Below are 20,151 nucleotides of genomic sequence, written 5' to 3'. Positions count from 1 at the left end.
TTATAGCTTAGCCTTCACAATTCGGTTCTCTATGCCTTTCTATCCAATTTTCTCTCTCCTAGGTCAACTCTCTGCTGGTCTACCACAGGGTCTGTTTGTTCTAGTTCTTTCTGTTTTTCATGAGATCATTTCCCCGGCTTATCTGCCTCCTGGATTCCTCTCCCAGAAAACCTGGTGTTCAAGGGTCAGTTCTAGATCCAAGTCAGATGTATTCATCAAGCTCTCTTGAGGTCCTAGTCAAAAAATTAGTCCCTTTGCTGGATACTATAACGATCCCCAGTTGGAAAGCTTGCATCTACTGCCCTGAAGGAAGAACTCGCTATTTGGTAGTGAGATTTAGGGAAGCATACAAATTACTACAACACTAGACAGAGTAATACGAAGTACCACACAAGTACAAGTCCTATCAGGACCAAAGAGGGACGAGTAAACTCTACCCTGAAGCTTCCCTCAGTGGCTTTAATCCATGCTAGCCTTTCCCTTTCCTGAATCACATTTATTGCGTTTATTATCTAGACTACCTGCTTTGGTCCTTAGTTATCTATTTCATGTGTGTTTTAGGCTTGTGTCTTCTCCTTAAATTCCTTGAAATCAGGGTAAGTCTTAAGTGAGTTTCATTTTCCCCAGAGAGTAGTAGTGTGGAACAGTAGGGTACCTGGGTTGTAGGTAGCTAATTTCCAGCTAAGGTGGGCCATCCGCAGCATGAATGGTGGACTAGTGAAACGACTTTAAATGCCCCACCCTCCAAAAAAGAGACTCCACACACACAATAAGTGTGTGCTAAGCCTTTCCACACACACAATAAGTCAAAGCAGTAAGCTTTCTCTCTCTCAACTCCAACACAGGTTCCTGGCTCCTCCTCTCAACATCTCTACCTCCACATGAGGAAATTCTGATACCCCTGAGAGAATGACAAGGAGTTTTGCCTTTGGATCCATTATACTTGTCATGCAACACCCACTGTTGACACTAGGATTTGATGGCCTACCAGGAGACCACTTACTTTTACTTCCCTCCTTGCCTCTTTCATTGTGATTGGTGAAACATAGTGGTTAAGATGTGTGGTTTCTAGAACAAAATCATATGATTTCAAATCTTCACTTTGCCACTAACTAGGCAAGTGACTTTACATTAATACCTCTGTGCCTCTGTTTCCTCTTCTGTATAATGGTAATAGAAATGATAGTAACTACTTCACGGGTGTTTTGATGTTAACAAATAACATGCACTAATAGAGTCAAGTGATTTGAATAACACATGTGTAATATAATATTTCTCAAGTGCTATTCTGACCTAATTTTGAATTCATGGCTAAAAACTCTCAATTCCCCTTCCTGGGCAGTTTGCTCAATCCTCTCTCCCCACCCCCACTACTTCCCTTATCAGGTTCAGGTTCTGGTTCTAACCCCCTTGGGTTATGATATCCAATATTCGGCTGCCAGAGGCTCCCGGACACCTATCACCCAGGGATGGCCTCTTCTTCCTTGGACCTGTGCAATTATTCAAAATACCCAATCCCAGAAAGCCACAAAACCTAGCTAACCCCACCCTGCTTGCCATAAATAAACTCCTCACTCCTCCTATTATACAATGCTAGCTTGCGGTTATTTTGGCCCCAGATGCAACCTGCTGTGTGGTCTTGCATGGCAGCCTCCTCTAGTTTGCAGCTATGCATAAAAAAGTTCTGCTTGTTGTCTATCTGAATGTCATTGTGTTGTGTCCAGCCATCCAAAGAACCTATAATCATACCTAATATCATAGAATTTTGAAACAACCTGGTATGTGCTAAGCATTCAATAAATGTTACCCTTTTTTAAAAAAATGGGCTTTCAAGCCGGGCGCAGTGGCTCACGCCTGTAATCCTAGCACTCTGGGAGGCCGAGGCGGGCAGATTGCTCAAGTTAAGGAGTTCAAAACCAGCCTGAGCAAGAGTGAGACCCCATCTCTACTATAAATAGAAATAAATTAATTGGTCAACTAATTATATTGGCCAACTAAATTGGCCAACTAAAAATTAGCCAGGCATGGTGGCGCATGCCTGTAGTCCCAGCTACTTGGGAGGCTGAGGCAGCAGGATTGCTTGAGCCCAGGAGTTTGAGGTTGCTGTGAGCTAGGCTGACGCCACGGCACTCACGCTAGCCTGGGCGACAAAGTGAAACTCTGTCTCAAAAAAAAAGAAAAAAAAAAAGGGCTTTCTAGTCTCAATTTCTGTAAAATTTTTGCACATATATTGCAAGACTATTTCTGAGAGCAAATCATACTTCATGATGCAATTCTTTTTAAGCATTCAAACTATTTATTAATAATCTTTATATTACATCTAATCTTAGAAAAACATCTTTTCAGTTTTAATTTAGTGTGACTATATTGTATCCCAATATAGAAACTGAAATATAACAGTGGAAAATACAATTTACATATCTAAAATACAGTTTATTATTTCTAAATTTAGATACAATTCTTTGCATTTTCTTTTTTTTCAGAGATAGAGTCTCGCTACAGAGCCCAGAAGAGAGTGCAGTGGCTACTCATAGGCACGATCACAGCACGCTGCAGCCTTGAACTTGGGGCTCAAGTGCTCCTCCCACCTCAGCCTCCTGACTAGCTGGAGCTATAGGCATGAACCACCGTACCTGGTTTTAGATACAGTTCTTAAAACTTTTTTATTATGAAAAATGTTCATCTTAAACAAGATTGGAATAAAAGCATGTGTACCCATCAGCAGCTTCAATAGCTTGGCCAATATGTATCTATTAATAAATCCCATATCCTCTTCCTTCTAAATGATAGTTTTTTCTAAAAATATAGTAACAATACCACTATCATATGTGCAAAATTGACAATTTCTTAATATCATCAACTATCCAGTTTCCATATTCCTCCAATTATCTAATAGATTCTTTTTTTCTTTTGGCTTTATTTCTTTGGATCAGGATCCAAACAAGAGTCCAGATATTACATTTCACCAGTATGTGTCCTAAGTTGCTTTTAATCTATCTGGCACTTCCCCTTCCTCTTTATTTTTCCTTATTATTTATTTGTTGAAGACACCAGATTGCTGTCGTATACAGTTTCCATATTCTGACTTGCTGATTAGATCACTGCTGGGTCACTTTTGGTTTCTAAATGGCATTGCCAAGGTATAACTGGCATATAATAAACTGCACGTATTTAAAGGGTACAGTTTGATGTGTTTTAACATAGGTATGCACACATGAAACCATTATCACAATCAAGAATCTATCCCACTCAAACGTTTCCCAGTTTCCCTTCGCCATCCCTCCCTCCCACCACTTCCCACGTCTCCTCCCTGAATCACTAATCTGCTTTCTGTCACTGCAGTTTGCATTTTCCAGAAGTTTATGTAAATTATAAATCATATATTATGTATTCCTCTTTTTTTTGAGACAGAGTCTCACTCTGTTGCCTAGACATCAGCCTAGCTCACAGCAACCTCAAACTCCTGGGCTCAAGCAATCCTCCTGCCTCAGCCTCTGGAGTAGCTGGGACTACAGGCATGCGCCACCATGCCCGGCTAACTTTTTCTATATATTTTTAAGTTGTCCAGCTAATTTCTTTCTATATTTTTAGTAGAGACAGGGTCTCACTCTTGCTCAGGCTGGTCTTGAACACCTGACCTGGAGCGATCCTCCTGCCTCAGCCTCCCAGAGTGCTAGGATTACAGGCATGGGCCACCGCACCCGGCCCTATGTATTCCTTTTGTCTGGCTACTTTCATTTAACATAATTACTTTGAAATCCATCCATGTTGTTCTTTTTTAATTGCTGAGTAATATTCCATTATATGGATATACCAAATTTGTTTGTTCATGTATCTATTTATGGATATTTGGGTTGTATATAGTATTTTTCTATTAAAAATAAAGGTTCTATGAATAGTTGTTCTTTTAAAATTCATTTTTAATTAATTTTTTTTTTGAGACAAGTTCTTGCTCTGTCACCTAGGCTAGAATGCAGTTGCCTCATCATAGCTCACTAAAAAACCTCAAATTCCTGGACTCAAGTGATCCTCCTGCCTCAGCCTCCTGAGTAGCTGGGACTATAGGTACACACCATCAAGCCCTGCTAATTTTTTGGGTTTTTTTTTTTTTTTTTTTTTTTTTAGAGATGGGATCTTGCTTTTGTTTGGGCTAGTCTCAAACTTCTGGCCTCAAATGATCCTCCCACTTTGGTCTCCCAAAGTGCTAGGATCATAGGTGTGAGCCCCCATTCCCAGTCAATATGTATATAAGTATTTGTATGGACATTGGCTTTCATTTTTTTTTCTTAGAAAATTACTTAGGAGTGGAATGGCTGAGTTATATGATTGGTATAAGTTTAACTTTTTCAGGATCTGCCAAACTGATTTTCAAAGAGGTTATACTGTTTTACATTTCCACCAGCAACGTATGAGTGTTTGTTCTTCCACATGTTTGCCAATACTTGTTATGGTCAGTTCTTAATTTTAGCCATTCTGTCCATGTATGTATTGATTACTGTAGCTTTATAATATGCTGTGAAATCAGGAAGTGTGAAGCCTTCAACTTTGTTCTTCTTTTTCAGGATTATTTTGGTAATTCAGGATCTCTTGGGATTTCATATGAATTTCAGGATCTTTTTTCTATTTTGGCCACAAAATGCTATTGGGTTATTGATAAGGGTTGCATTAATCTTCAGAATGCTGTGGGTAGTGTGGAAATTTTAACAATATTAAATTCTAATCCACGGTCATGGAATGTCTCTCCATTTGTGTCTTCTTTAATCTCTTTCATCAATGTTTTGTATTTGGGGCATAAAACTCTTTCTTCTCCTTGGTTAAATTTATTCCTAAGTATTTTGTTCTTTTTGATGCTGTTGTAAATGGGGATTGCTTTCTTAATTTATTTTTTCAACTAGTTCATTGTTAGTATATAGAAATAACTGATTTTTGAGTGATGATTTTGTATCTTGCAATTTCAATGAGTTTGTTTATTAGTTCTAACAGTTTCTTTTTTTGTGGAATCTTTAGGGTTTCCTACATGTAAGATTATGTCATCTTTGACCAGAGGTAATAGTTGGATCTTTTTTTTTTTTAATCTATTTGGCTTCTCTATCCTTTTGTTTTTTTTTTAGACAGGCTCTCACTCTGTCACCCAGGCGAGAGTGCAGTGGCCTTGTCACTGCTCATTACAACTTCATACTCCTAGGCTCAAGTAATTCTCCTGCTTCAGCCTTCCAAGTAGCTGGGACTATAGGCACATGACACTATGCCCAGCTGATTTTTCTATTTTTTGCTCTTGCTCAAGCTGGTTTCGAACTCTTGGCCTCAAGCAAGTCTCTTATCTTGTCGCGCCCGCCTCGCCAGCAAGGAAGACGCGGCAACAGGAGTTCTTCTGACCGTGCTTTAATGGGGTTCCCTTTAGACTTGCATGATGCGGAAGACCCAGCCTGGCAGCGCGCAGGCCACTATATACCCCAGAAGTACAACCCCTAAGCTGCGATAGGCCGCTCAACTGTCGAGCCCCCAAAGCATTAGCCCATATCAGGACCCTTTGTTTGCATTCTCCCGCCACAGGGCAACCGACAATTATGCGTGCGCTGAACTTGTTAGCTGCTCTAGGCAAAGCCGGAAACAGGCGCCAACTTGTAATGGCGTTGACACCGCGCCCCACATCTCCCCCTGTTTTATTAATTTAATGAGAGCTGAGCAACCGTTCAGCACCGTCCTTCGACCGTGCGATCAAGGTTGCAGAGCCTCACTTTCACCAGCAACCACCTATCCTCGTGCAATGAGCACAACTCGGAGGTGTGCAAAGGCTGGCTGTGGGATAGGAGACATGCCTTATTTGGTGCAATGGGAGAGACCCCTCAGAGTGCAAAGGCCATGTCTGCTAAAATATCTGGGGGTAGGAGCGGGTGCAACCCAAAACTAGGCTAACCTTTTAGCATGGTCAACCACACCTGTGCAGACTGTCTCAGTTCAAGCGCAGCAAATGTCTGTGCCAATACCACATGGTCCGTGGCTGCAAGACTGAAACAAAGTCATAGAGCTAAGAGCTTCAACAGGAACAGGAATGTATCTAGGCAAGTAGGTAACAATGGCAGAGGGGTGAGGCACGGCATTTTAACACAATGTATAATTGCACGTATTAGAGGAACAATTTACATGTGTACCAGAGGGTTTTTCCGTGGATACCACCCAGATAAACGGGGGCCAAACACAGACAAGTATAGGGGCAAAGGTCGCATTTTGCCCTCCCGCAATCACCCTCACAGAACCTTTAAAAGAGTCGCTAAGATTTCATGCGAAACTAGCATTCCTTGCCATACCCCCAGCCACCAATGGACAGGGGGGCCAAGTCCGTGCAGCTTCCGTTAACCCCACACAAAACACAAAGTCCCCTTCAAGGAGAAGGATCTATTTTCCTCCAGTTTACTACTCTGCGTGTCCAACGGCATGTACGCAGTGTCCAAGGAAACATTAGTAGAAAAGAAGCGAGGAAAATTGGTGAGTTATGTGTCACAGGCATCAGCAGGGGAAGCACTGACAGGATCCTCCAGCGTGGCTCCGCTGCCATCCTCGCGATCATCCATGCTGTCGTCAGGAGGAGTAGCCACTGGGTCCCCATGCTGCTCTGGAGGCTGCTGCACCGTTCTGGTCAGCCGCGTGGGCACCCAGATGGGATTGTCCTGGTCCTGTGGAAAAATACAAATAGCTCCCCTGGATCTCATTAACACTGGATCCGGGCCTTTCCATAGATTAGACAACACATCTTTCCACTTCACTAATTCTTTCTGTGGCGGAGCAGGCATGACATGCCTGTCTGCTGCCGAACGTCCCTTGACATCTAAATTTAAAAAATTTAAAGTAAAGAGAGCAAAGGAGAGGCGTCCTTTGGGTGATAGCCCTAGCTGTAGGGCATCTCCCCCTTTTTGTTTTTGTAAGTACATTTTGAGCGTGCCGTGAGCACGTTCCACGATGCCTTGCGCTTGAGGGTTGTAGGGAAGACCGGTACGGTGCTCCACACCCAAGCGAGTGCAAAACTGCTGAAAAGATTTTGAGGTATAAGCCGGGCCATTATCTGTCTTAATAACCTGGGGCTTGCCCCAGGCTGCCCAAGCTTCTAGGCAGTGAATGATGACGTAACTTGCCTTTTCTCCAGCCAGAGGCGTGGCATGAAGGACGCCTGAGCACGTGTCAACAGACACGTGAACATACTGAAGCTTCCCAAAGGATGGGACATGAGTTACATCTATTTGCCACAGTTGTAGAGGATGCAAACCCCTAGGATTTACGCCTGTATGAACAATAGTGCGATAAGGAGCACAACTTGGACATTGCAGTACAATCTCACGAGCATCTGCACGCGTGATGCTGAACTTAAGTCGTAAGGTTTTAGCTGGCACATGATAAAGTTTATGAAAGTCTATGGCGGCGGCGTGGCCATTAGACACCCAGAGGGCGCGAGTGGCGCGATCTGCCATAGCATTTCCCGCAGCCATAGGTCCAGGTAACAAGGAATGAGCTCTGATATGCTGAATGGAAAATGGGTTTTTCCTATTTTGAATAGTATTCCTAATTTCTGTAAATACAGAAAAGACTGTACTCTTGGCAAGAATGTGAAAGGAGTTCTCTAACTGTTTAACTGCGTTGACCACATAAAAGGAGTCTGAGATGATGTTGATAGGTTCAGTGATGGTACTGAGAACCAGACCGACTACGGCACACTCTACTAGCTGAGGAGAAGAATAGTTAAACTGTTTGGTATACACCTTGTCCTGAATGACATAGCTCCCAATACCTGTCTTAGAGCCATCGGTATACACATCTAAGGCATTAACCAAAGGTAACAGTGAAGTTACTCTTGGGAAAATAAGCTCATTCCTCATTGCAAACTGCAACAAGGCATGTCTGGGATAATGGTTATCAATGCTCCCTGGGAAGGTGCATCTCAATATGGCCCATGCATCAAGATTGGCACATAAGGTGTTTACCTGATTGGCAGTATATGGACAAATCAGGCTATCAGGGTGACGCCCAAAATGGGACACAGCCAAACTAATACCCTTTAAAGCTATCTCGGCTACACAGGTAGGATAATGGCCAATCACCTTTCCTGGAGAGGCTTGAGGATGCACCCATAAAAGTGGACCATCCTGCCAAAGCACTGCCGTAGGGAGCGTGGGAGTAGGGAGTACACAGAGGGAGAAAGGATCATGGTGTTGAATGCGCACTAGTTGCGCCTTTTGAATGGCTTCTTCTACCTTATGAAGAGCCTTAAGGGCCTCAGGAGTCAAAGTTCTAGGAGACATGATGTGTGAGTCTCCCTCTAGAATCTGAAATAATGGCTTCAGTTCTGCTGTGGTAAGACATAGGAAAGGTCGAAGCCAATTAATATCCCCTAGCAGTTTTTGAAAATCGTTTAAGGTCCTCAAAGCATCTCTTCGGATGGACAGTCTTTGAGGCACAATTTTGTCAGGGAGAATGCTACTACCAAGAAACGCGCCTACTTCTCCCTCTTGCACCTTTTCTGGAGCGACCAGCAAGCCTTTTTCCCTTAAGTGAGCCTGGAGAGACGTATAAGCTTGGCGAAGTACGCCATTATCACAATGACACAAGAGAATATCATCCATATAATGTATAATTTTTACCTTTGAAAACTTCTGCCTAACCGGCTGGATAGCTGAGGCCACATAAAGTTGGCACATAGTGGGACTGTTAGCCATGCCCTGAGGCAAAACCTGCCATTGATATCTTGCATCAGGCTGCTCATGGTTTATGGAAGGAAGCGTGAATGCAAATTTGCTTTTATCTTGAGGGTGCAAGGGAATAGAGAAAAAACAGTCTTTAATGTCCAAGATAATTAGACTCCAATGTTTAGGCAAAGCTGAGAGAAGGGGCAGTCCTCTTTGAACAGGCCCCATAAGCTGCATCTGGGCATTAATTGCTCTAAGGTCATGCAACAGTCTCCATTTACCAGACCTTTTCTTAATCACAAAAATAGGAGTATTCCAAGGAGAATGAGAGGGTTCAAGATGCCCAAGAGTAAGCTGCTCTTGCACTAGATTATGGGCCGCGAGTAACTTTTCAGAGGGTAAGGGCCACTGGGGCACCCACACTGGCTCCTCTGTATTCCAGGGTATGGGCAGAGGATCCCCAGCGGCGAGTGGCCCCCAAGAAAAACCCAGCCCTTCCCAAGGCGGGGCATGCGGAGGTGGGCGGTACCGCTCACAACCTGCCGCTTCCTGAAAAACCGGTTCCTCTTTCTTTTCTAGTTCTTCCCCCGCCTCCTCCCCTGAACTTGAGGAAGTAAGAGAAGAGGAAGAAGAGGAATCATCCTCAGAAATATTTAATTTTTTAAATTCTGACAGAAAAAGGCTATCTCCTCTGTCTTCTGTCCTGTCCTTTCCTTTGTTATTTTTATTCCTGGTACTTTTACATTTCTTTCTCTCCCTTTTCTTCTTTCTCTCCCTTTTCTTCTTTCTCTCCCTTTTCTTCTTTCTCTCCCTTTTCTCCTTTCTTCTTTCTCTCCCTTTTCTCCTTTCTTCTTTCTCTCCCTTTTCTCCTTTCTTCTTTCTCTCCCTTTTTCTCCTTCTTTCTCTCCCTTTTTCTCCTTCTTTCTCTCCCTTTTTCTCCTTTCTTTCTCTCCCCTTTCTTCTTTCTTTCTCCCTTTTCTTCTTTCTCTCCCTTTGCAGGTCGGGCTGCGCTATCCCTCCCTGCATTTTCCTTTTTTGAGCTCTATATTCCTTTTTTCCACCTTTTACCGCGGTACTTCCCTTACTGCTTCTCCCTGAGCTTGCGTCTTGCAAGTCACTCAGTGCACTTTGGCTAGCTGCTACGCGCGGGCCTGAAGTCTCATCATACAGGCATTTTATGATAATAGGCCACAAAAAGCGCCGCAGCAGAATATTACCCATTTTTTGGAAGCAGGGGAGTTTTGGCCGTCTCACACGTCAGTTCTGAACTCACCTCTGTCGAGGTCGTCTCCGCTGGTGCTTCAAAGTTGTTTTGAGTCCCGGGTTTCGGCACCACTTGTCGCGCCCGCCTCGCCAGCAAGGAAGACGCGGCAACAGGAGTTCTTCTGACCGTGCTTTAATGTGGTTCCCTTTAGACTTGCATGATGCGGAAGACCCAGCCTGGCAGCGCGCAGGCCACTATATACCCCAGAAGTACAACCCCTAAGCTGCGATAGGCCGCTCAACTGTCGAGCCCCCAAAGCATTAGCCCATATCAGGACCCTTTGTTTGCATTCTCGGGCCACAGGGCAACCGACAATTATGCGTGCGCTGAACTTGTTAGCTGCTCTAGGCAAAGCCGGAAACAGGCGCCAACTTGTAATGGCGTTGACACCGCGCCCCACATTATCTCAGCCTCCTAAAGTGCTAGGATTACAGACATGAGCCACCATGCCTGGCCTTGCTCTATGCTTTTTGATTGCTGAGTTAAAGTAAATGCACATTTAAAGTAATTATTCATAGGGAAGGATTTACTATTGCAATTATATTATTTTATGTCTTATAGCTCTTTTGTCCCTCTTTTACTCTCTTGCTGTGTTGTTTGTATTTCATTGATTTTTTTGTGTGTTGATATGTTTTGATTATTTCTTTTGTGTAACTTCTATAGAGATTTTCTTTGTGGTAACCATTAGGCTTGCATAAAATATCTTATATTTATAACACTCTATTTTTTTAACACTCTATTTTGATCTGATAATTTAATTTCAACCATTTACAAAAAATCTAGACTTTTACTTCACCCACACACTTTACGTTATTGATGCCATAATTTATATCTATTTATATTGTATAGCCATTACAATATTTTTTAGTTTTAGGTAGTTTTAATACCTTTGTTGTTTAATTTTTATACTAGAATTAAAAATAATTTATCCACTATAATTATAATACAGTATTCTATATTTGACTATAAATTTACCATTACTGAGTTTTATACTTTCTTATGTACTCAGGTTGCTATTTAATGTCCTTTCATTTCAAGTTGAAGTACTTTCTTGAGCATTTCTTGTAAGGCAGATGTACTGGTGAACTTCCTCAGGCATTGTTTGAGAAAGTCTGTCTTTCCTTAATTTTGAAGAAATATATATATTTTTGCCAAATATACTTTTTTTTCCACATTGATTATATTGTCATCCAATTCCCTGCTGGCCTGCCAGGATTCTGCTAAGAAATCTGCTTATAGTCTTATAAAAGTTCCCTTGTAGGTGACAAGTTGTTTTTAACTTATTGCTTCCAAAATTCTCTCTTTGTCCTTGACTTTTGACAGTTTTATTATAAGGTGTCTTGGTGTAGATTTTCTTGCATTCATCTCAATTGGTCTTCTTTGGGCTTCCCAGATCTGGATGTCCATTTCTTTTCCCAGATTTGGGAAGTATTCGGCATTATATTTTTGTGGGGTTTTTAAATTTTTTTTGCTTTTTGTTTTTTGAGACAGAGTCTCACTCTGTTGCCCTGGCTAGAGTGCTGTGGCGTCAGCCTAGTTTACAGCAACCTCAAATTTCTGGTCTCAAGCAATCCTTCTGCCTCAGCCTGCCTAGTAGCTGGGACTACAGGCATGCACCACCATGACCAGCTATTTTTTTCTATTTTTGGCAGAGACGGGGGTCTCACTCTTGCTCAGGCTGGTCTTGAACTCCTGTAAGCATTTAAGGCTATGAATTCTCCTCTTAGCACTGACTTTGCTGTATCCTGTAGATTTTCTTTTTTATTGAGACACAGTCTCACTTTGTTGCCCAGGCTAGAGTCCCATGGTGTCAGCATAGCTCACAGCAACCTCAAACTCCTGGGCTCAAGCAATCCTCTTGCCTCAGCCTCCCGAGTACCTACTACTACAGGCATGCGCCACAATGCCTGGCTAATTTTTCCTATATATATATTTTAGCTGTCCAATTACTTTCTATTTTTAGTATAGAGGGGGTCTCACTCTTGCTCAGGCTGGTCTCAAACTCCTGAGCTCAAATGATCTGCCCACCTCAGCCTCCCAGAGTGCTAGGATTTCAGGCATGAGCCACTGCTCCCAGCTAGTATTATATCTTTGAATGAGATTTCTGGTCCTTTCTCTCTCTTCTCCTTTTTAGACTCCCATAATGCATATAATTTCCCTATTGGTGGCATCCCTTAAGTCTTTGAAGGTTTTTTCACTCTTTTTTTTTTTTTTTTTGCTCCTCTAACTAGATAATTTCAAATGACCTTTCTTCAAGTTTGCTGACTCTTCCCTCTGTTATCTCTAGTCTGAATATTCCAGTTCAGTTATTGTATTCTTCAGCTCTAAAAGTTGTTTGATTCTTTGAAAGAAATTTAAATCTCTGTTGAAGTTCTCACTTTGTTCATGCATTATTCTTCTGACTTGTTGAGCATTTTCATAATGGTTATTTTAAATTATCTTTTAGGAATTTTTTATATCTCTGTTTCATTAGGGTTGGTTTCTGTTAATTTATCTTGTATCTTTGTTTGGGCTGTGTCTTCTTGTGTGTTCATTTTCCTTGACTCTTTTTGTTGGCATATGCACATTAGAAAAAAAAACAGCCACTTTTCTCAGTCTTTACAGATTGGGCTCAGACAGGTGAAGTCCCTTACCATCAGCTCAGCCAGAAATTCTGGGGGCCCCTCAAACCTTTTCATGTGTGTTTTCTCTGGGTTTGTGCATATAAATTCCCAATCAGAGAGATTTGCCAGTCTTTTATTTCAGGAGTTTGTGATTTCTTGCTCTCTTTAGTGTCTGTCTGCTGTACTGTGGGTCTTCTGGAGCAGTAGCATGCCCTGAGCTCTTTTTTGTTGTTCTCAGTGGCCCCTGTGCATCTGGAGTATGCTGGTCTTATCAGCACTTTGAACTGGAAGCCAGTTTCTCTGTTCGTCCCCTGAAAAGCTGGAACTCTGGATACACGGTCCAACTCTTTCTCTCCTAAGGGAAAAGGTGGAATTGGGGATTTTCACTTGTTCATTCTGTGTGAAGCCATGAGAAGGGACTATGGTGAGTAATTGTCTGCTAGTCCAAACAGCTGCCTTCGTTCTGAGCGGTCCTCAGGCATCTAGACTGTGCCGTACCCCTAAGCACTCTGAGACAGACGAGACAGAAGATAGTCCTTTGGGCAAGCTTGTGAAAAGTTGCAACATTGGATGCATGTTCCAACTCCTTACCTCTCCAGGAAGAAGCTAGAACATGCGGATTTCTGCCTACTCATTCTGCCCTGAGCCAGAGGTGGGAGTTGTGTGCCCACGGTTAGTGTGTGTGTGCTAGTCCAAACTGCTGCCTTTTTCTCAGCAACTTCAGAACTAGGGCCCTTTGCTGTTGGTATTCAGATTCAGATAAGAGAGAAGCCAGTTCCTCAGGTAGCCTCCAAAAAGTCAGAATTTTAAATGTATTGTTCTGTCCCATCTCTTCCCTTCCCATAGAGAAGCTAGGAGCCAGGGTTTTTCTCCTGTGTTGTGCTCTGCCAGAGGGAGTGATCATGGCAAGATAGTACCTCAGATTTTCTTTCCAGCCTTGATGCTGCTGGTTTCACTCTCAGTCATTGTGTAGGAGACTCTAAATTGTTTTCTGAATTTCTCACAAACGGAATTGGTCTGTGTATTGTTGTTGAATTTGTGAACTAAAATCCTCAACCCCTACCGGTTGACTGAATGGACCCCCTCGTGGCCAGAGGAATATTCAAGGACAAAGTTGCCTGCCAGGAGGAGGGAGGTCAGACAGGCCTTATCATGCCCCCCTCCCTTCTTGGAGACTTCCTTTGTAACCCATTAACAGGCCTGAGGGTATGCAAGACAAACCTGCAGGCCTTCTATTTGCAACAAATGGTGGCTTACCTCTGGTAAACAGTTTATGTTAAAACATTCCACCTCTTTAGACAAAGCTTCATGTCTTTAGCCAATTACGATCTAAAGAATCTTTAAACCCACCTATAACCTGTAAGCCCCCCCCCCCTTCAAGATGGCCCTCCTTTTTGGGCCAAACCAATGTATACCTCCCACACATTGATTGATGGCTTTACCCATAACCCTTGTCTCTAAAATGTATAAAACCCAAACTGTAACCCAGCCACAGTGAGTCCACTTGCCCAAGGCCTCTTGGCAGTGGCTGCGGGTCATGGTCCTCAAATTTGGCTCAGAATAAATCTCTTTAAAATTATTTTGCAGACTTGGCTTTTTTTTCCGTCGACAATTTTGGCGTAGCCGGCAGGACCTCAGAGAAGACTCAGGGCCGCCTAAGGAGCAGCGCGGACTCGGCGCCAGGTACCGGCATGGCCCTTTTAGGCCTCCGACTCCCAGCTTCTCCTTTGGCGGGAACTGGTAAGTCCTCCTGAGATCCGGACCTCCCGTTTTTGGTTGATGGTCTTGGTTTATTCTGAGCTGGTTCTTTTCCTAGGAATTGTTGTTTGGGATCCTAATTTAGGTTTAGAGGTGCATTCTAAAGGGCTTTCTCCGTTGCCTTTTTTCCTCTCAAAACTAGTTTCAATTGGCTTGTCTATGAAAAACAAATTCCTTAAGAGTGAGGAAGGGCAAGGAAAATGACTCCTGTTGGGGCACCCCAGTTGGTTTGTGGTGTCTCTACTTGCAAGTATTTTTGTAAATGAAAAGATTCAAAGGCATGCCAGGTTTTCTAGGGCTCCAGCTGGTTATAGTTAATTCTTGTGCACAAGTTTTTAAGAAAGGGCAAAATTACATCAAAAAAAAATTCAGAGCTGAAATGGTCGACCCTCCACTATTAAAATGTCTCAAACTATCTCTCTCTTCCTTTCTGGCTACTCTAAAATCTGCTAACTTTTTCTAGTGATGTTAAGATAACTCATTGTTTGTGGTATTTACAATTGAAAGGCTACCTGGAGACCTTGCAGCCAGTTCTAGCTAAAATGCTAACATAGAAAACTCATTTTGCACTGAAGAAAAAAAATCAAACTGCCGTAGAAACTGCTTTACCCAAAACTTTGATCCACAGGCCTAATTAAGTTACCTATCAGGTCAACTAAAATTTGCCAGGTGAACAAGTTCCAGTCTCATCAAAAGAAATTTAGATCCAGCTTTCTTTTACAGATCCAGCTTTACTCTTTTACAGTGAGTTTGTGTTACCATTTCATGGGTAACATTCTAGGGTAAAATTTATCAGAACTTTGTGTTGTTAGGGACCGGCTTCCTGCACCCCGCCAGGCAGACGAACAAAGACACCAAGGATGCAATCACTCAAGAGGAGCTTTATTTTCTGGCTAGCCAGGGTCCAGGCCCAAGAGTGCCAGCGCAGTGGCCGCTCTTACAGGCAAGGACCCTGACCAAAGCTGGGGCTCCCCTTTTATCCCCCCTCCCTCTTGAACACCCGCGCTGCACAAGCTGATTGTGCATGGTAGTCTTTAAAATGATTGGTGGACTGGTAGCCCGCCGGCGGCAAAGGGGGCTTTTTCCCTTATCTGGCACCGTACCTATGCGTCCAGCTGCAAGCAAGCGATTCTCAGAAGCAGAAATATGCGTTTAGCCTATAGCTCTACCTTTGGGCCCCAAGCTAGCAGTTTCCAGCAGCCGATTACTCCTCCCCTGGGCCAATTTTCTGTTATCCGGGCTCGCACAAGTGAGCCAGCAGCTTTGGGCTGCAATCAGGCCCTTACAGTGTGTATGTATGTGTCTGAGAGAGAGTATATGTTTGGGTATGTTTTATGTCTGTCCATGTATCACATGTTTGTGCTTATAGGTTTCGGATTGTTTTAAAATTAAAAAAGCGCTCATAAATTAAACCCAAATGCTTCATGTGAATTTAGTAACCGTTGGTAAATAAGCTGTGTTATTATTAATAAATAAGAAGGTGTTATTAGTAAAGTAATCATAAAAATGCTTTCAAACTGTCAGCATACATTTGTTTTTGCCTGGGTTTTACTGGACACTTTTAAGTTCTTGAGGTGTAAAGGTTTGATAAAAATGTAAACTCAGCCAAAGACAAAGTAATGGGTGATTTTTGATAAGTAAAGTAAATTTAATATTTGGTCAAATGATATTAACTGAATCTGGGTTACCAACAAAAATACTTATGTGTTTAAGGTAAAAATGCAAATGTGCCTGAGTCAGCAAATTAGAATAAATAAAACAACAAATAGAGGGAAAAAAACCCAAATTTAATCGTTAAAGGTGTATAAAAAAAAAACATTTTGGTTTTGATCTTTTAATCCTAACAGAAATAGTTTACCTCCACTCATTCAATGCCTGTAGAGAGGTGCACAAGGTGTGTTCAACTCATTTAACAGTACTGTTAGGGATTCAAAGTTGTCCTGAAAGTTGTAAAAAACTTAAATTAAAAGCTTTAGTTTTACCTTGGTCTTGTCCATTTTTGTCCTACTCTTTACAATCTAGCTGGTTATGATTACACTGTGTTACTGTAATAGAGTTTTTGCCTAAAAAAAAATTCTAAATTATTAATTTTTATATAACAATTTATTTTAAGATAAAAAGTAAATGATGGTTAAAATCCATGAGAATCTCAAAGTAATCTTACTCTATAAATGTGCTCAAGTTTATGCACTAAACATTGTTTTGAGACCATTTAGATAGTTTTTTTTAAAAAAACAGCTTAATCTTGAGTCTCATGTAAAAAGCATGTTAACCGCTTTGTATCATTGTTTAAGGTGCTAATAATTGATGCTGAAAGTTTTCTTTTCTTCAGTCTACAGCCAGGAGATCTTATGTTGATGGGATTAAAAAAAAAAAAACTAGCTTAAAATAAAGGCTTTTGGAAGGATCTAATTAGCTAATACCTTTAAACAAGATATTCTAAAATGACTACTATATTTACAAAATTTAAAAGTGATGTTATATTTGTTTAATAGAACAAGTCTTATTAAAATGCTTATTTTTGATAAGATTTGAGTTTGTATTTTAATCCATGTTCTGTTATATATATCTAATTTACAGGGTATAAAAATGGTTAATAAAAAAGTAACTTAAACTTTTAATAGCGAGGATCTAAGTAAGCTGCTAATATAGATGAATTAGGTAAATACAAATGCAATAAATACAAATAAAGTTTTCATGTAATTTAAAATCTTAGTCATTATGTTAAGTTAAAAAAAGATGATCCTAAAATGTCATTATATGTCCCTTATAAATGGGTCATTTATAAGGTAAAATACTAAAACATCAGTTCTTAAATATAAGTTTATATACCTTCATAGCTTTATATTTAGAAATACTAATAAAATTAGTGACTAACAGTTCAAAGTTTAACTTCCTAAATTTTTCTAAGAGTTGACATTATGATTAGCTCGTGTAATTAAAACTTCTAGATAAAAGAAAAACAACCCTATACAAAAATTCTTTTAATAAAAATGTTATACAACATAAGTATTAGTTTTGTTAAAAGATAATTTTGTTTATAGGCATTTATGAAAATAAACTTTCCTCCCACAAGTTTTGATAACTTGTGTTGTCATTTAGTTAAAAAAAAAAAATCTTTTGGTTTCCATCTTGATTTCCTCATTTATAAAGTGATCATTTAGTAGAAGGTTGTTTAGTTTCCATGATTTTGTGTAAAAATGAGAGTTCCTGTTAGGGTTGATTTCTACATTTACTCCATTGTGATCTGAAAAGAGACATGGTATAATTTCTATTTTTTTTTTAAATTGTTTGAGACATGCTTTGTGTCCTAGGATATGGTCAGTCTTAGAGAATGACCCATGAGCTGATAAAAAGAATGTGTATTCAGTGGTTTTGAGGTAAAATGTCCTATAAATGTCAGTCAGGCCCATTTGTTCTAGAGTTCTGTTTAAATCCATTATTTTGTTTAATTTATTGTTTTTTTAAACTACTTATTCAATATGTAAATGATCATTAAAAATTAAGTGTATATAAAAGTTAAAGGTTATAAAAGGTTTATAAAAGTCTTATAGGTTAAAATTAAATAGATTTGTTTATAAAATTTTATTAAAATTAACTTTGATCATTGGTACACTAATACAATAAAATTTGGTTTTCTCTTTTAAACTAGATTGTCATATGATATTAATAGTGTAGGGCGGAGGAATTTGTAGGACAGAGGAAGGGCAGAGGAATTCTTCCAATTGTCGGGAATTTACTTGGGTGGGGCAATGAGCTAACCGCAAACCTTTGCTTCTGGTCATTGCTCGCTTGCTGTACCGCTGTATGGGGAATTATGGGATGAGGTCATTAAAGCACGGGCGACTGGCCCATCAGGCAATAGAGGCAACCAACCCGCCAATTATTTCAAAAGGCAATAGTGGGCAACCAATCATTTTAAAGGTCAATGCATGATCCATGCGTAGTCGGCTTGTGCGCAGCTTGTGCACCATGGGGATAAAAGGCATGCCCTTGTTCCGGTCGGGGTCCTTGCCTGCGAGAGTGGCCACTGCGTTGGTGCTCTGGGGCTTGGACCCTGGCTAGCCAGAAAATAAACCTCCTCTTGTGTGATTGCATCCTCGATGTCTCTGCTTTTCTGTCCGGTGGGGCTGTGGAAGTTCGGTCCCTAACAAATAGGAATAACAAAAGATTTTTTATTCACCTTTTAATAAACTGCAAAAAAAAGACACCGATTCAGCTTTCTTATTAACTTATACTGCAGTCTGTCTATTATAGGTCTTATACTTGTTTGAGACACTGAGTCTCCTTTCTCAAAAAATAGGATTTGGGCACTTAAAAAAATATATATATATATTTGAACTATTAATTTGGCTATGATTTTACAGTAACCTACAATCTTGTTTCATGACAAGTGTCTTATGATAAACAATTCATGACTTCCTACTTTTTAAAGTTTTCACTAAAATTTAAAGTTACTAAAAATAAAAATTCTAGTCATTGTATGTAATTCTACATATAAGGTGTACCAAAAAATAAGATTTTTTAATAAGAAAAATTATAAAACAATGTTCTTATTAAAATGTATAACTTTGTCTAATAAGGGGTGAATAAATTTAGAAAGAAAATAAAAACAAAATTCCACTTGTGTAAGAAAAAAATGTAAAGGGACAATAAATATAAAAATATGTTTTTGGTAAAAAAGGTTAATGTAAGGTAAGAAAGGTTAACAAAAAGTAATGTAAAAAAAGGATCTTGCATAAAATTTTTGTCCTAAAATAAATGGTTATTTAAAAAAAGAAAATGTTAGGACAAAATCAAAAGTTTTAAGGTATGTTTTGTAAATGGTGTATGGTATGTGCAGGTAAAAATAAAGTTTATAAAAGAAAATTTATTAAAGAATTTTGGCTAAAACAAAGATTTCTGTCAATATTAATTTACTCTTAATGAAATAACATGATGTGTACTCAATTTTATAACATTTTTTTTCTTTTAATATAAAAAATAGTATAGTACAAAAGGTTTTTGTTTAATTTTGGTAATTGGCATTTTATGCTTTGGTAAAACATTTTATACTTTGTCAGATAATCCCTGTGCTCTCTTTATTAGGTTCTGACTAACTAAAAAAACTAAAAAAAAAAAGGGTTAAGATTTATATCCATATAACTTTATCACCTTTAGATTTATTTAAGGTCTCTCTTTCTTTGTTAAATTATTTTATAGTGGTTTGTGATTATATATGAATCACCTTTAGATTTATTTGATGTCTCTCTTTGTTAAATTATTTTATAGTGGTTTGTGATTATATATGAATCACCTTTAGATTTATTTGATGTCTCTCTTTCTTTGTTAAATTATTTTATAGTGGTTTGTGATTATATATAAACAAATGCTTTAAGCCTTTGATATTTGATGACCTTTCCAAAAGTTAAATTCTATTTTTTTTTTTTTTTTTTTTTTTTATTTTCGATTGGCTACATCTGTGGAACAAAAGTTAAATTCTAAATCCAGCCTTTTGACCTTAAACTAGCTTTTTATACATTAGGATCACTAAAAGTCTAAAAAAGACATTAGATTTATTTAATGTGTCAAAACCATCCAGGAAACATTGTCAAATATAAAATGGTGTTTAATTTTCTTTGGGCTGTACTTATATAATTATGTTATTAATATACTAGTTTTATAAATTATTGGCATGTCTTGGTATGTGTATCAATAATAATTATGGTTATGTAAATTGCTATATGTCACATAATAACCAATTTGGTTTGTCAACTGTCTGTAACCATGGCTGGTCAAGTTTTATCATCTTTTAAGTTATTATTTTACTTTGATTCATTTCAGAGAGTGGTTCTTTCTGGCTAAGTCTAAA

The 20,151-nt window shown here is 39.7% G+C and overlaps 1 protein-coding gene across 2 annotated transcripts; it reads right to left on the bottom strand.

Annotated features, from left to right (window-relative positions):
* Positions 1 to 5,348: 5,348 nt before the first annotated feature.
* LOC142873410 (uncharacterized) lies at positions 5,349 to 9,987 on the bottom strand. 2 transcript variants are annotated; one of them, XM_076007637.1, is made up of 2 exons: positions 8,631 to 9,919; positions 5,349 to 6,674 (listed from the first exon to the last, which is right to left on the bottom strand). In XM_076007637.1, the coding sequence occupies exons 1-2, from the start codon at positions 9,894 to 9,896 to the stop codon at positions 6,492 to 6,494; spliced, it is 1,449 nt and encodes a 482-aa protein (XP_075863752.1). In that variant the 5' UTR covers positions 9,897 to 9,919; the 3' UTR covers positions 5,349 to 6,491. The 2 variants fall into 2 exon arrangements, 1 of the variants encoding a protein (XP_075863752.1); XR_012921474.1 differs by lacking the exon at positions 8,631 to 9,919 and adding an exon at positions 9,949 to 9,987 and having other exon boundaries at positions 6,566 to 6,674.
* Between the last annotated feature and the right edge of the window lie 10,164 nt (positions 9,988 to 20,151).

This window comes from Microcebus murinus, chromosome 10 (genome assembly GCF_040939455.1).
Source record: "Microcebus murinus isolate Inina chromosome 10, M.murinus_Inina_mat1.0, whole genome shotgun sequence".
In the NCBI taxonomy this organism is placed as follows: domain Eukaryota; kingdom Metazoa; phylum Chordata; class Mammalia; order Primates; family Cheirogaleidae; genus Microcebus; species Microcebus murinus.
This window is presented reverse-complemented; position numbering and strand designations above follow the sequence as displayed.